Here is a 16,903-nt window from a genome sequence, read left to right as displayed (position 1 = left end):
GGGAGTCCCTAACCCTGAAGCAGAAGGAAACCTGGACTTCAAGGAAAAGTGGTCAGTGGTGTCAAAGAGGGTAAGAATATTAAAAAGGAGGATCTAGCTGGGGAGAGCAGTTTGAGTGGCACTACGGAGACTGGGAATACAGACAAATCTTTTAAGAAAAGTAGTAGGAAGGTGAGATATATAGGGACATAGGGCTTTTAAAAAACTACTTATTTTAACTATATTCACTGATACAACAGGACCAGTAACAACTATTTTGTTAAAAAAAAAATGTTAAGACTGCCATGCAGTTACAGAATTACTTAACACAGAAGACAGTGATAGACGCACTTTTTTCTTTTGTACAAACAAGACTAGTTTATAGCAAATTCTCTACTATTTAGGGTCAATTTTAAATCCTTAGTTTAAACCCCCACCCCCAACTCAGTAACTACATGATGCAAACTAGCTTTATTACCTGAAGCAAAAATATATAGTGAAACTTCACAAAATGTACAAGACTTCAATATTGGAGGAACCAGGGTAGGAAAACAGAAGCAGGTCCTCCGAACATTCTTTCAATAAAGCACCTGCCATGAAAGACAATACTCCAAACTACTGGGAAATTACCGGTAGAGGTGTTTTTTTTTGAACTGCTGTTTTTCCAGATATTTAAGCTTATTCCCTGTCAACTAAAATCTCAACTTGACCATTCTTGATTACTAGCTTATGATACTGGCTTTTCTGCTCTAATCACATTTAACAGAATAGAGCCCTTTGATCTGGTTCAGTATAAATTATGGACTTACGAATGCTATTGCGAGCTACCAGAACTTATCAAGGCCTTTCCTGCACTTTACCAGCCAAACCTGGAATGTTGGCATTCGCCGCCCCTCTCAAATACTCGGTTTGCCACACACTTGCCCTTCTCATTCTGCTTCTACCGGTAATTTGCCCTGTCCCTCAAAACAAAATACAAGGCGGGGGAGGTTCTCTGCTGGCACTTTGCGAAGAACTCTCGACTGTGCCTGGCTGTCCCATGCACTGTGGGGGCAGGGGGAAGGCCAGCAGAATCCTCCCAGTGAGTCTGAGAACCAAAAAAGTCCCCTATGCTTTCCAACAACCTCTGGAAAGAGGGGTTACTGCTTCTGGTTGAGAACCAGTGACACAATTTTTTGTTCCGGAGCTCTTATGGCATCGATTTTGAATGTTCAGGCAGCAATTCCTTCTAAATTCTTGGCTGTATCCTGGTTCGATGAATTTGCTGGATTAGTGCCCACACAATGTGTTTCAAAAGGTTAAGACAGGACTTGAGCACAAGTCTACAAACTGTACTTGAGAGGACCTCTAAGTTGGGTCCTATTTTATATACTTGGCTTTACTGTAGGATTTCCTTTTCACGGTTAACAGAAGTTTGAAAATAACTGTTTTAGCACAAAGCAGATGTCTCGCTAGAAATATGGAATTGCCACAATCTGTTTAATAAAGCTGCTTCATGAAAGTTAAATATTCCTACTTGTGCACTATCTTAAATACACAATGTGTGGGACAGTTTTAAAGTCTATAATAAATCCACTTCCAGCAGCTAACACAATCTGAGATCATATTGTTTGAAAATAAAGGGTTTCCTTGTAACAGGGATTCTTTATAAAGCAGTTAACACCCATGCATCATAATAAGCTAAAATATCTTGCATCTCCTGAAGCTGGAGGGCAAACATCTTACTCTCATCCTTTTTTGACAGGGCCAAACTTCTGTCTGGAGTAGGATCAAGAATTACTAATGGGCAACCATTAAGATTCTATACTTACCGTAGTCCTGTAATAGGCAAGCTGATAAAACAGCACCCAAGTGTGAAAAATTCAGGGGAAATCCCCGATAATTGGTTGGTCTGATCTCCAAAATGCAGGAAGTCTCCTAAACTAGCAATTTAAAAATAATTCTTACTCCTCTGCCTAATATTTTGTTTGGCTATTTCCCTCTATTAGTAATATGATTGCTAGGGCTGGGGTGGGTGGGTGGGGGAGTTGAGGAGGAAATGTCAATATTTACTTCAGACTCAGAAAAATGTTTAAAAAAAAGTCTCAAATATTTTGATATTTAGACAAAATACCTCCACTGTATGTACGTCGTTCCTTTACAGAAACTTCTGAACCTGCTATGAGTTTCTGCAAACTGGCTCAAACGTACATTTACGGAGTTGATAACTTCAGATCATATGCATCAACATTTTAACACTTTGTTAAAAATAAGAGCTAAAATTTCTTCAAAACACCAGAAAAACAGACTTCTAATTCAACTCACATTATCAGTACTGAATTTCTTTAAAAACAATTATATCATAAAAGACAATGATGTTGTCATTAAATTAAAAAAAACGTGTTTGCATGTCTCAGTCCCATGCTGCCTCTTGAGATGAAAGATGAAAAACAAAAAACAAAAACTATGTCAAAAGAATCTGAATCGTGATCAATTTGGATGAATAAACTTGGTGCTCTGCCACAATCCAAATTAGTTAACTTGAAAAATCGGACAACTGTTTGCTTTTAGAGTTAGATTCTCTCTGAGTGTCTCAATGTTGGACTACCAAGGCCTCTGGGTTGGGCTCATTTCTTCCTCTCACAAGGTGATCCCAACGCGGCTCTAATTCAGTTGTGGCAATCCTAAACAGGGCGTGGAGATGCTCATCTGTCAATGGCTTGCTCAAAGTGTGTTGGTTTTGAGTCAAATACGAAAAAGCCTTTTCGCAGATTTCATTGCTATCAAACAAAGATGCCACCTTACAGGCGACCCCTTTGATGATTGGGTAAGATTCAGCAGACAAGCCGGCATAGAACTGCCCCAAGTCTTTGACTCTGTATTCATTCCAAAGGTTAGTATTTGCCTGCAGTTTTGTTAACTCCACTCTTACTGAAATAGGTGCATATTCGGGCTTAAAATTAAAAGGATTTGCAAAAAGTTCTAGGTCCTTTTTAATGAATCTGAGGTCCTTGAAATGTCTCTCAAATTCTTTTTGTAGGCGACAGATCACCACTTGGTACCTATCAGGATCAAATATTTTTTGATCTTCTTTAAGATGCTGTTTAAGCTCATCGACAACTTCTCTGAAGGCAACAAAGTGTGTTAGATTTTTTTCTTCCATGTGTCTCTGCAGTAAACTCAGCTTGACTTCAAAGGTACAGATATGGTCGAAGGCAGCGGCCGCAAAGACTTGACTAACCCTCAGTAGTTCACTGAGTTCTCGCAGATGGTCCATAATATCCACCAGGAAGCCAAAGTCACAAAGCCACTGCTTGTCTGTGAAATGGACAGTTGTTGCCCCTATCGAAACCAAGAAGGCTTCTATCTCTTTTCTCAGGGAAAAGATTAGTTTTAAGGTTTTCCCTCTTCTAAGCCAATTGTTCAGACATCGTCCGTTAACCCTCTCACCATGCTCGGATTCCGATTCGGTGAGTAAAGCCTGAAATTCGGGGCGCCTCACGCCTCTGGTCTTAATCAAAACGATCCATTCAGATATAGTATTTATGATCTGATTAACGTCTACATCGTAGGAGCTCAACAGTTCCAAGTGCAGAAATCCCGAATAATGGATAACATTCCAACAGTTGGGGCTTACAGCCTTCTCTCTCATGTATGACACTAGTCCCGAATTCTCACCGATCATCCTCAGAGTGTGGGTCGTGGTCAGGCCCACCATTCGCTGCAAGCTAAGCCCTGCTGTCTGCAAGGCCTCGAGGATTGCCGCCATCAGGGCCCCAACGCTGAAGTGACGAGTCAGGTTGATGATGGTCAGAAGCTCTTCCTCCACCTCCAAGTCGTCGCCCACGCCGCGGACAAAGACCAGGAGGTAGTTTTCATAGGCCACAAAGGCCTGGTCGTCCAAGGCAAGGGAATAGGCTTTAAAGTCCTTGGCTCGTTTAAAAAGCTGACTGCGTAGATCCTTGCTAATGTTGAGGATCCTCTGTCGCATGACCTCCGGAGAGAGATCGACGCCATCCAGAACGCTTACGCGCTCAGGCAGCACATCCCTCAGCATCACCTCCATGCACTGGAACACAAAGTCCCCCTCACCCCAGCCGCGACCCTTCAAGGCCAAGAGGCGGGCGAGCCCGAGGCCTGCACGAGCAGCTCTCTCCTCGGGAGTGAGCGGGGCGATCACGGGCACATCGCCCTGCTGCAGACGCTCCACCAGGGCCGCGCGCTCGCCCTCCGCCACATACCGCTGGTAGTAGTCGTGCTCGGCCTCGTAGTGGCGCCTGACGTCGCGTTCGCGGGTGGCTACGACGAGGTGGCGACAGACCAGGCACAGGGCCCCTTGGCCCTCCGGAGGCTCCACCACCAAGTAACGCTGGGTCCACTCGGGCCGGAAAAACCGAGACTCGTCGACTTCCATTTTGGTCCTCTTAGGCGTCATCCACATTTTATGCAAGCCACAAGAATAGGGCCGACCTCCGGGAGGCCGCAGGGAGAGGGGAGGAGCGGGGAGGAGCGGGAGTGTGAGCAGGAGCAAGCACCTCCTCCGCTCTGCGCCAGATCACCCCAGCAGGGGGACACCAACCTCCGGTTACGGCAGCTGCGTTCCTATTGGCTGGCGATTTCCTAGTCCCTAGCCCAGCAACAAGCCAATGGGAGAGTGGACAGCGCGCAGGCGCACACCCTTCTAGTCGGTGGTCTGCAGCTGGGCTCTAGGGAGGGACGGAGAGAGCCGGGAGTCCGCGTACTTAAGATACTTGACTGGCATTCCAGGTGCCCAATCAATAGCTCCCTCCCTCCGAAGCGGCTGCCGCGGGATGGTCGGACCGGGCAGCGTAAACACAGTTGGTGGAAATACGTAGGCACGAAGCCCTGAGGTGATTGGCTGAAGGAACTTCCGGTGAGCATCTTGACGCGTCTAGGGCTCCCGTGGCGCCAAAATGTCACTCGTAGCGGGGGTTATTCGGCGGCTGGACGAAACCGTGGTGAACCGCATCGCGGCAGGGGAAGTTATCCAGCGGCCGGCTAATGCCATCAAGGAGATGATTGAGAACTGGTAGGGAGGGAGTGGATCCGGGCTTCCTTATAAGCTAGGACTTAACAGGCCGTTCTACGGGATGGCGCAGACACGCCTCCCCGCCCCGGGCGGAGGCGGGTACGGCGCATGCCCACAGCGCCGGAGGTATAGGTGTCTGGCTTTCTCCAGTCCCGGCTACCGCGATCTTGAGCGTTCTCATGAGACTCTCGTAGAGTGTTGGGGGCGTCAGCCGCGGTTTCTTAGTATTTTAATGGTGTCCTTAGCTAAGGAAAATACTTTTTATATTCTATATAGAGAGAAGGTTAAAATTTTTAATGCATACACTTTTTTGGAAGGGGGAAGCTCACTTCATACTTCAGAGAGTACCATCTTATGCGTGTTATGTTTGTTCCGAAAATAATCATTCAGTCAAAGGTGTAGTTCATTTTGAGTTTTATTACAAATTGTCGAGATTTTCGGACAGGCGGGTGGACTTTGGGTTTCACTTGTGATAATCTCTGTTGCCGAGTTAGTGACCCAATGTAGTGTTTCCCTCTCCGTTACCTCTCCTTGGGGGAGCACCTCAAAGACCCCAGATTGCATGGGGTATCCTGTGGATTCTGAAGTTTAGGGGTGTCGCGTTGTGGAAGGAAGAGGTTAGAAACCTGCAAAGAGGTGGGAGTAAACTGTAGACTTCAAAAAAGACACAGGCTCCTGGGGTACCTCAGCGCTGCCTTCGTGTTGAAATCAATCGATATAGTAAAATCGATCCACTGAAAGGACAGAATGAGTCCGCCAAGAATGGTAGGTTTGTCCGGGGATTTATTGCGGAAGCACGCACGACCGTGCAGAGTAACTAAAGCAACGGTGCAGAAAGGGCCACGGAGGGAGAGGCGCAGAATTGGAAAGGACACCAAAGGCGGAGCGGGGAACCCGCAAACTGTTCCTCCTTGCCCCTGATGCGAAGGCTGGCTTTGGGCCTGGGATCCCAGCGCGCTGCGGTACTAGACCAAACCGCAGGTACCAGCTAATGTGGTTTGTAAGGATTCTGCAGCGAGTCCCGTCCGCCATCTTTAATATGTACAGCAGGGTAGCTAAAACCCCATCGGTTCAGGCGGCGCCTGCGAAAGGGCTTTGATGTTTAAGTAACGTATTGTCTTATTTTTGAAGAAAGAATGTTCTGCGCGAAGAGCAGATTAGTTTTCTTGTGCAGGCCATAGACTGAATTTGTTTTCTGTAGCTGGTGCTTTTTTGTGATCTTGGCTACTCGGAGACTACAGAAGATTTACTGGCTTCCTAAAGAACTTTCTGTATTGTGTGTGTGTGTGTTTTTTTTTTATGTTCCCCAACAAAATGTATTTTCTTGAAAGGGAATTAGTATAAAAACACATTTAGGGGCGCCTGGGTGGCTCAGTCGGTTAAGTCTCTGACTTCGGCTCAGGTCAGATCTCATGTTGGTGGGTTCGAGCCCTGCGTCGGGCTCTGTGCTGACAGCTAGCTCAGAGCCTGGGGCCTGCTTCCAGTTCTGTGTCTCCTTCTCTCTCTGCCTCTCCCCCTCTCATGCTCTGTCTCTGTCTGTATCAAAAATAAATAAAACATAAAAAAACACATTTATATATGTTTCTTTAAATGACATTTGATTAGGGTCCCTTGGGAACCCAAGGCTGAATAAAGTTGAAGTCATAAATGGCAAAATTAGTTGAGAAGAAGGTAAGAAACAGGCATGGGGTAAAAGGATCTGACTTTTCACTTCACTTTTCTTTCCCAAAGGAAATGACCTAACCGAAATGATAATTGCCCCCTCCCACCTCTCTCTCCCACCCTCTCACAGCAGTCACGGACCTGTAAAACAAAAGAGGATCACATTAATCAGACAGCCTTGTATTTATCTGGAATTTGTTCTTATGCTTTGTCTCATTAAAATATGTGCATTAGAATAGGGCAGGATAATAATAAACTTTTTTTTCTGTTTGATTTGCCAGCTTAGATGCAGAATCCACCAGTATCCAAGTGGTTGTTAAAGAGGGAGGCCTCAAGTTGATTCAGATCCAAGACAATGGCACAGGGATCCGGGTAAGTAACATCTGCGGAGCAGGCTGTTTGTGTGCCTTGAGAGGGTACATCTGCAAGCAGTGGCAGGGCCTTTCCTTGTTGAGGAAATTCTGGGCGTTTGTGGATTCAATTTGTAACTGAAATTTCCAGTACCAGTGATAAATTGATGTTAAGTACCTATTCCAAGCTGGACATTCACTAAGGAAGATAGTCAAGGAGACAGGAGGCTGTTTAAAGGATGACTATTCTGGGCAGAGAGAACATGCAAAGACTACGAAATGGAAGCAAGCCCGACTTGCGAAACGCAAGCAAGGAGGCCAGTGTGTCTCTGACAGGGTGAGGGAGTTGAGGAATAACAGGAGAGGAGAGCTGAAGGGTAAGAAGGCTGATCATGTAGGACCTTGCGGGCCCTTGTAAAATCTTTGGCTTTTACTCAGAATAAGGTGGGATACTATTAAATGGTTTTGAGTGAAGAGTGGCACGGTTTGGTGAGTTTTGTAAGAACCCATTTGTCTAGACTATGAAAGCTAGACAGTAGCAGGACAGGACAGAGGCAGTGGGAGGGCTTTCGGAGCCATCCAGGAGATTGGTGAGTGTGCCCTGGACCAATTTGGTTACAGTGAGATTCTGCATTGATTACGAAGACAGAGCTCTCAGAATTTGCTGATGTATGGCATAAGAGAAAGAGGAGTCGAGGTTGAACGTTTGGGGCACCCAGGTGGCTCAGCCGGTTAAGCATCCAACTCTTGGTTTTGGCTCATGTCATGATCTCATGGTTCGTGGGTTTGAGTCTCACATAGGGCTGGAGATAAAAATATAGTGTATTGCATTTTGATGGTACTAAAAACTATGAGTCTCCCTGAGAAGGTGCTCACTACCCCAGGCCATTAGAGAAATACAGAAACAAACAGCAGTAACATACCATTTGACACCCAGTAGGATGGCTATTATAAAAACAATAAGAGGGGCGCCTGGGTAGTTCAGTCAGTTGAGCATCTGGCATCGCCTCAGGTAATGGTCTCAGGTTCAGTTTGTGGGTTTGAGCCCTGTGTCAGGCTCTGTGCTGTCAGCATGCCCCTCCGGTGTGCATGTGCTTTCTTTCCCTCTCTCTCAAAATTGTTAAAATGGTAACTTTTGTTATGTCTATTTTACTGTAATTGTCTCTGTAGATTTTTAATAAAGAAGTTTTCTTATAATGATTTTTATAAAATCCATAAGCCTGGGAGCATTCATCCCAAGAGTGACTGTAGACAGCAGAGAGGTCCAAGGATGGAGGGCCGGGTTAATCCACTGTCAGATGAGGAGGGACCAGTAAATGTGAATGAAACATGGAACCAGTGAGCGAGAATGGACCCCGGGGACAGTGTCGCACTCGGGATGCCCAGTGACAGAGTGACTGTTCTCGTAAGAGCGGTTGCTTCCTGGATTCAGTCAAGAAAAGGGAAATTCAAGATTGGGGAAAAGGAGTAACCTAATTATTTATTTAGTTTTTGGTATTTCTAGAAAGAAGACCTGGATATTGTGTGTGAGAGATTCACCACAAGTAAACTGCAGTCCTTTGAAGATTTAGCTAGTATTTCTACCTATGGCTTTCGGGGTGAGGTAAGTTACATATTAAAGAAATGTGTGAAATATCTTCCTATGATGATATTTCTGCCATTTCTCAACGTAGAGGTAAATAAGATACGATACTTTTTACTTGTTAAATAGATGCACATTGAAAAATCTTAAACTCAATTTTCTGAAACCAAAGATTGTTCATAAATACTTAATACACTGAAATTTATTTTATCTGGAGATACAAGCCTCTCCTCACTTCCTGACAGTATGTTAGGTGTCTTTTGATGGAGAATGCAACACCCACAGAGTTTTTTTGTTAAAGTAATCAAACGTGAATCTGATTAATACTCACAGTGCCAGTATTGAGAAAATATAGGAGGCAAGGGAGCGTGGGAAATGATACAGAGATCAGGAAACCACATGGTAAAATTTGTTTCCCTCAACAAATTAAGAAAGAAACGCAGAGGAGGGAGGAGGGATCAAGAACCTGTAGATTAAAAGAGGCTTAAGAAGCACATGAACCAACATGCACCTGGTGGGTCATTCGGTTAAGTGGCCGACTTCAGCTCAGGTCATAATTGCAGAGTTTGTGAGTTCGAGCCTCTGTTGGGCTCTGTGCTGACAGCCACAGCCTGGAGCCTGCTTCACATTCTGTGTTTCCCTCTTTCTCTGACCCTCCCCTGCTCACACTCTGTCTCTCAAAAAATGAATAAACATTAAAAAAAAGTTTTTTTTAAGAAAAGGAAGCAGATGAACTAGTTCCAATGTATAAGTCTTACTTGGATCCTGATTTGAGCAAACTGTAAAAAAAATTGGGGGGGCTAGATATTTGAACATAGATTGGTTATTTGATGATACTGAGAAGAAATTGTTGATTTTCTGGGTATAAAAAAATGGTACCATGCTTTTGGGAGGAGTCTTTTAAGATAACATATGGACTATTTGTGAGTGAAATTGCATGAGGTATCAGAGGCATGTACTATCAAAACTAGATAACAACATTTTAAGACCAAAATAGGATCTTAAAATTTTATGACAGTACTCTGTTGGATGTCTTTTCATTCAGTATATGTATAGGCCTATATAATTTTTAGTAGTTATATCCTGTTCTTTTATATGAATGTACTGTTTTAAATGATTTCCTGTTGAACATTTATGCCTTTTGCCATTTTCCTGTTTCATGCTTTGGTGAATATTCATGTATATACAGTGTGGGTTATTTTTTCAATTATGCCTCAGTAAATTTATAGAAATAACATTCATAGGTAAAATATGTACTTTTCAAACAGTTTGTGTTAGTTTCCTATTTTTGCCTCCCCAAAATTGCCACATTCTTAGTGACTTCAAACAATACAAATGTTATCTTACAGTTCTGGACGTCAGCACCCAGGGGTCTTTCGGGTCTCACAGCACTAAAATCCAAGTGTTGGCCAGGCTGCATTCCCTTCCAGAGGAATTTTTTTAGTGAAATCATTGGGAGTGGTGACTTTGGGGAAATGAGAGCGAAGGAGGGAAGGGGTGGAACCAATTATTTTTCACCTTACGCCACTCTGTAGTCTTTCCATTTTTTAATCATGTGTCTATATTACTTAAAATTTTTTTAATTAAAAAGAATTTTTCGTTTATACTTTATTATCAAGTTGGTTTCCATATAAAACTCAGTGCTCATCCCCACAAGTGCCCTCCTCCATGCCCATCACTCCCCTTTCCCCTCCCCTGTCAGCCCTCAGTTTGTTCTCAGTATTCAAGAGTATCTCATGGTTTGCCTCCCTCTCTCTCCTTTTTATCTCCCCTTTTGCTCCCACATGGTCCTCTTTTAAGTTTATCCTGTTCCACATATGAGTGCAAACATATGGTATCTGTCCTTCTCTGCCTGACTTATTTCGCTTAGCATGACACCCTCGAGGTCCATCCACGTTGTCACGAATGGCCAGATTTCATTCTTTCTCATTGCCATGTAGTATTCCATCATATAGATAAACCACATCTTTTTGATCTATTCATCAGTTGATGGACATGTAGGCTCTTTCCATGATTTGGCTATTGTTGAAAGTGCTGCTATGAACATTGGGGTACAAAATGGATGAAGGACATGGATGTGAGACAGGAAACCATCAAAACCCTAGAGGAGAAAGCAGGAAACAGCCTCCTTGACCTCAACCGCAGCAATTTCTTACTTGACACATCCCCCAAAGGCACAGATATCAAGAGCAAAAATGAACTATTGGGACCTCATCAAGATAAAAAGCTTCTGCAAGGCAAGGGAAATAACCAATAAAACTAATAGGCAACTGACAGAATGGCAAAAAATATTGCAAATGACATATCAGATAAAGGGCTAGTATCCAAAATCTACAAGGAACTCACCAAACTCCACACCCGAAAAACAATCCAGTGAAGAAATGGGCAGAAGACATGGATAAACACTTTTCCAAAGAAGACATCCAGATGGCCAACAGACACATGAAACAATGCTCAGCATCACTCATTGTCAGGGAAATACAAATCAAAACCACACTGAGATACCACCTCACGCCAGTCAGAGTGGCTAAAATGAACAAATCAGGAGACTATAAATGCTGGTGAGGATGTAGAGAAACGGGCACCCTCCTACACTGTTGGTGGGAATGTAAACTGGTGCAGCACTCTGGAAAACAGTGTAGAGGTTCCTCAAAAAACTAACAATAGAACTCCCCTGTGACCTAGTAACAGCACTACTGAGAATTTACCCAAGGGATATAGAAGTGCTGATGCATAGGGGCAATTTTTTGTGCAATTGTTAATGGGATCAGTTTCTTGATTTCTCTTTCTGTTGCTTCATTATTGGTGTATAAAAATGCAACCTATTTCTGTATATTGATTTTGTAGCCTGCGACTTCGCTGAATTCATGGATTAGTTCTAGCAGACTTTTGGTGGAGTCTATCGAGTTTTCCATGTAGAGTTATCAGTTATCTGTGAAAAGTGAAAGTTTGACTTCATCTTTGCCAATTCTGATGGCTTTTATTTCCTTTTGTTGTTTGGTTGCTGATGCTAGGACTTCCAACACTATGTTAAACAACAGTGGTGAGAGTGGACACCCATGTCGTGTTCCTGATCTCAGGGGGAAGCTCTCAGTTTTTCCCCACTGAGGATATTAGCTGTGGGCTTTTCATAAATTGCTTTTATGATGTTTAAGTAAGTTCCTTCTATCCCAACTTTCTTGAGGGTTTATATTAAGAAAGGATGCTGTATTTTATCAAATGCTTTTTCTGCATCTAGCAACAGGATCATATGGGTTTTATCTCTTCTTTTGTTAATGTGATGTATCACATTGATAGATTTGTGAATATTGAACCAGCCCTGTAACCCACAAATAAATCCCACTTGATCATAATGGATAATTCTTTTTATATGCTGTTAAATTCGATTCTCTAGTATCTTGTTGAGGATTTTTGTATCCATATTCATCAGGGATATTATTCCGTCCTCTTTTTTTTTTTTGCTGGGTCTCTGTCTGGTTTGGGAATCAAGTGATGCTGGCTTCGTAGAATGAGTCCGCAAGTTTTCCTTCCATTTCTAATTTTTTGGAATAGCCTGAGAAGAATGGGTATTAACTCTGTTTTAAATGTCTGGTAGAATTCCCCAGGGAAGTCATCTGGCCCAGGGCTCTTATTTGTTGGGAGGTTTTGGATAACTGATTCAATTTCTTCACTGGTTATGCGTCTGTTCAGATTTTCTATCTCTTCCCATTTGAATTTTGGTATGGCATGTGTGTAATAGATCCATTTTTGTGATTTTGTCTATTTGGGTGGTCTCTGGTTTTTTTGTTTTTGTTTTTGTTTTGAGAAGCCTGGCTAGAGGTTTATCAATTTTGTTTATTTTTGCAAAAAAACACCACTTGTTTTCATTGATCTGTTCAGCTGTTTTTTTGGACTCTGTATTGTTTATTTTTGCACTCATCTTTATTATTTCTCTTCCTCTGCTCGGTTTGGGGTGCTCTTGCTGTTCTGTTTCTAGATCTGCTGTTAGATTTTGAGTTTGCACTTTTTCTAGTTTCTTGACATAGGCCTGGATTGCAATGAACTTTCCTCTTAGGACTGCCTTTGCTGCGTCCCAAAGAGTTTGAATTGTCTTTTCATTTTTATTTGTTTCCATATATTTTTAAATTTCTTTTCTAATTGCCTGATTGGCCCATTTTTTCTTTATTAGGGTGTTATTTAACCTCCATGTTTTTGGAGGTTTTCCAGGCCTTTTCCTGTGATTGATTTCAAGTTTCATAGCATTGTGATCTCAATTCTTTTGTATTTATTGAGGGCTGCTTTGTGACCCTGTATATGATCGATCTTGGAGAATGTATCATGCACACTCAAGAAGAAAGTTAATTTCATAGCCTCCAGATGTAGAGTTCTAAATATATCTGTCAAATCCATTTGTTCCAATGTGTCGTTCAGGGCCATTGTTTCTTTAGTGATTTTCTCTCTGGTTGATCTATCCGTTGCTGTAAGTGGAGTATTAAAGTCTCCTGGTATTAGCACTTTCTTATCAATAAGATTGTCTCTGTTTGTGATTGTTTTATGTATTTGAGTACTTCCAAATTTGGTGCATAGACATTTATAATTGTTAGCTTTTCCTGATGGAGAGACCCTGTAATTATTATATAATGTCCTTTGTGTCTTGTTACTGCTTTCACTTTAAAGTCCAGTTTGTCCAATATAAGTATGGTCAGGTCCTCAGGTCTCAAATGAGTCTCTTGTAGACAGCAAATAGATACATCTTGGTTTTTTTTTTTAATCCATTCTGATACCCTATATCTTTTGATTGGAGCATTTAGTCCATTTTACATTCAGTGTTTTTATCGAAAAATATGGTTTAGAGTCATTGTGTTCTCTGTAGGATTCATGCTTGTAGTGGTGTCTCTGGTACTTTTTGTTCCTTGCAACATTTCCCTCAGAGTCCCTCTTGGGATTTCTTGTAGGGCTGGTTTAGTGGTGATGAATTCTTTCAATTTTTGTTTGTTTGAGAAAACCTTTCTCTCTTTTTCTATTCTGAATGACAGGCTTGCTGGATAAAGGATTCTTGGTTGCATTTTTTTTTCTGTTCATCACATTGAAGATTTCCTGCCATTTCTTTCTGGCCTGCCAAGTTTCAGTAGATAGGTCTGCAACCAACCTGATATGTCTCCCTTTGTATGTTAGGGCCCTTTTATCCCTTACTGCTTTCAGAATTCTCTCTTTATCCTTATATTTTGCCTGTTTCACTATGATATGTAGATTGATTCAAGTTACGTCTGAGGGGAGTTCTCTGTGCCTCTTGGATTTTAATGGCTGTTTCCTTCCCCAAGTTGGGGAAGTTCTTGGCTATAATTTGTTCAAGTAGTCCTTCAGCCCCTCTCTCTCTTTTCTTCTTCAGGAATTCCTATGATAAGGATATTGTTCTGTTTGATTGCATTACTCAGTTCTCAAATTCTCCTTTCATGCTCCTGGATCAATTTATCTCTCTTTACTGCTTCTTGGCCTTTTGGCTAAGATCAAATGTAATATCTGTTCTTATCAATTTATCTTTCTTTTTCTTGGCTTCCTCTTTTTCTATAGTTGTATCTTCTAATTCACCTGTTCTCTCTGCCTCTTCAATCTGTGCAGTGGCTGCCTCCATTTTATTATGCACCTTGTTTATAGCATTTTTTAATTCATCACAACTATTTTTTCACAATTATTTTATTTTATTTTATTTTATAATAGTTTATTGTCAAATTGGTTTACATATAACACCCAGTGCTTCTCCCTACCAGTGCCCCCCTCCATGACCATCACCTTCTTCCCCCCTCCCCCTCCATCACAACTGTTTTTAAAGTCTTTGATCTTTGCAGCAGTAACTTCTCTGGTGTCTTCCATGCCTTTTTCAAGCCCAGCGATTAATTTTATGACTGTTGTTCTAAATTCTTGGTCAGTTGTGTTGCTTATATCTGTTTTGACCTATTCTTTAGCTGTCACTTCTTCCTGGAATTTCTTTCGAGGAGAGTTTTTTCATTTGATCATTTTGGCTAGCTTTCTGCCTCTTGTAAGTTTTAAAAGCTCGTTATGCGTTCTGCACCTGTGAGTTCTGCTATATTAAAGGAGGCTCATTGACTCTCCATGGGCTGTCCATTTAGGAAATGTTCTTTTAATGATGTCCCTTGGTCTCTCTTGTTGTGCCTTTGGTTATTTTATTTCCCTACTCGTAGTGATATTTGGGAATTTCCATCATGTGTACTTTGGCTTATTTCTTGAGGTGGACCTGGAAAGGAAAACAGACAAACAGGGAACAGAAGCATGCAAACACACAGACAAATCAAACAAACAAGCAAACCAAAAGGGAAAAACAAAACAAAACAATACAAAAACAACAAAAGACAAAGTGCAGTCTAGAAGCATAAAACCAGAAATCCCAACTACAAATAAAGAGCAGGGTGGAGGCAGTGCTGATGGAAGAGCATATACAAAGAGAGAAATGACAGGTGTGGGGAGAAAGGAGTTGAACATTGACCAGGCAGAGCGACTAAAAGGCTAATTCAGAGAGAGAAAAAGGAGAATATTGTAGGAGGCAAGGAAAGAGAAACAAAGATAATGTTACCCAGAGAAACTATATAGTCTGATTATTCCAGAGAGAGAGAGAGAGAGAAAGGTAACGATGGAGGTGTAGAATATGCATCAAGAGAATGGATTGAATGTGACTGTTTAAGCAAACCAATGACCAGAGTGCCCAGTCCATCAGAGGGGAGAGATAAGAATGAGATCAGGGAAAATATATCTGAATAGCAATCTAGAGTTAATGACAGCAGTGCATCAACGTTGGTCTTCCCCAGGCTCCGAAAAAAAAAAAATGGCAGCTCTCCAACGCGGATGGGTGTGGTTTGGTATAGGCAGGTCTCGCCTCCCACTGTGGGTCCCCTGGGTGCTCCCTGGGGCTCCCCCTTGGTGGTTGTGGGGAGAAAAATGGCAGCCCCCCAGTACCTTCTCGAACCAAGTGTTGCCAGTCACTCTTTTGGGTCTGATCTCCCTGTGCTATGCACGTAGCCAAGGTGGGCCATGTTCTGTGTCCCAAGCCCAATCACATTTCCAGATCTTAGTCCGAGCGCTTTAATTATACAGCTCGAAATATAATCTTACAGGCTGGGGCACTTCCTACCCAGGGATGGAGTAGAGGGAGTAGGGGAGCGGTTCCTCCTGGTGGCGACTGGGACCGGGGCACCCAGCCCAAAGAAAGCGCCACAGTTAGAGATAGGATCTCTCTCCAACACCCCCAGTTAGGGATGGGATGATAGGATCTCTCTCTGACCGGGCTGAGTTTTTTCTCTTCTCCAGGGACAGTTCTATGAGCAGTTTCAGCTGCTCTTTCTCTTCCCCTTATCTCTGCAGAGGGGATAAGGGACCTCTGTGTCCCGGCCCAGTTTTATCTTCCCCAGTTTGCAATCACACACCTTTGAGGCTGTCTTCTTATCTGTCGCTTTTCCTCTAAATTTTTTAAATTAAAAGGCAGCTGTGACCTAGTCATTGCAATTCGTATCATATCAAACTGGGGTGGTCTCAAGGACCCTCTAGCTTACAGTAAGCCCCAAGTTATTCCAGATAGAAGCAATTGCATACTATTTACCCTGAGGCACCCTGATTTTAAGTGTGCTTCTGGTCAGGCCCTAGGAAAGCGGTTCTGTACTGGCTTTGCAACTTCGTGGGTCAGTTCCTATCTTCAGGCTTTTATTTTACTGTAAAATTTCCAGTAAAACTGGGTCCTTCTAGTTTTAAACTGGGAAGGATGGGGCACTGGGTGCTTTTGGTTAAGCATCTGACTTCAGCTCAGGTCGTGATCTCACCATTTATGAGTACAAGCCCACATTGAGTTCTAAGCTCACAGCTCAGAGCCTGGAGTCAATTTCACATTGTCTCCCTCTCTCTCTGCCCCTCCCCCACTTCCACGTACGCTTTCTCTCAAAAATAAACACACATAAAAAAAAGGTTTTTTTAATGGAAGATTTATTGAGCTATTTCTGTGTTCTGTCCCTAGTTCTCAGCACTTTGTATGTATCAGCTCTCGACACCAGCTCCGCAGACGAGCTCCTCTTATTGCCCTGTTTTACAGATGATGAAACTGACACTTGCGAAGTATTAAGAGGGGCCTCTGACTGGCTCATTGGTGGAGTGAGTGACTCTTGATCTCAGCATTATGAGGACAGCCCCACATTGGGTGTACAGATTACTTAAAAAAGAAAGAAAGGAACACGGCCTGGGCACACAGCTGGAAAGTGGCCAAGTGGGGGGGTGGAACCCCGGAGTTGGACTGGAGTTGGCCTCTGTCCACTTGCTCCAGTG

At 42.8% G+C, this 16,903-nt stretch overlaps 2 protein-coding genes and 1 pseudogene across 10 annotated transcripts in view; 2 read left to right on the top strand and 1 right to left on the bottom strand.

Moving 5' to 3' along the window:
* Window positions 1-1,985: 1,985 nt before the first annotated feature.
* On the bottom strand, window positions 1,986-4,514 carry EPM2AIP1 (EPM2A interacting protein 1). Its single transcript, XM_029940452.1, has one exon. The coding sequence runs from the start codon at window positions 4,397-4,399 to the stop codon at window positions 2,552-2,554; it is 1,848 nt and encodes a 615-aa protein (XP_029796312.1). The 5' UTR covers window positions 4,400-4,514; the 3' UTR covers window positions 1,986-2,551.
* Window positions 4,515-4,861: 347 nt separating this feature from the next.
* Window positions 4,862-16,903, top strand: part of MLH1 (mutL homolog 1) — a 51,759-nt gene continuing 39,717 nt past the window's right edge. For all 9 annotated transcript variants that reach the window (XR_003908961.1, XR_003908962.1, XR_003908963.1 and 6 more), the window contains exons 1-3: window positions 4,862-5,008; window positions 6,952-7,042; window positions 8,525-8,623. Coding sequence is in view for 5 of the 9 variants with exons in the window: in XM_029940425.1 (XP_029796285.1) it covers window positions 4,893-5,008; window positions 6,952-7,042; window positions 8,525-8,623 (306 nt within the window). In the remaining 4 variants the exon portion in view is untranslated. The remainder of the gene's footprint in view (window positions 5,009-6,951; window positions 7,043-8,524; window positions 8,624-16,903) is intronic.
* Window positions 14,063-14,143, top strand: LOC115292984 (annotated as a pseudogene).

Source organism: Suricata suricatta, chromosome 5 (assembly GCF_006229205.1).
Source record: "Suricata suricatta isolate VVHF042 chromosome 5, meerkat_22Aug2017_6uvM2_HiC, whole genome shotgun sequence".
NCBI classification, from domain to species: domain Eukaryota; kingdom Metazoa; phylum Chordata; class Mammalia; order Carnivora; family Herpestidae; genus Suricata; species Suricata suricatta.
This window is presented reverse-complemented; position numbering and strand designations above follow the sequence as displayed.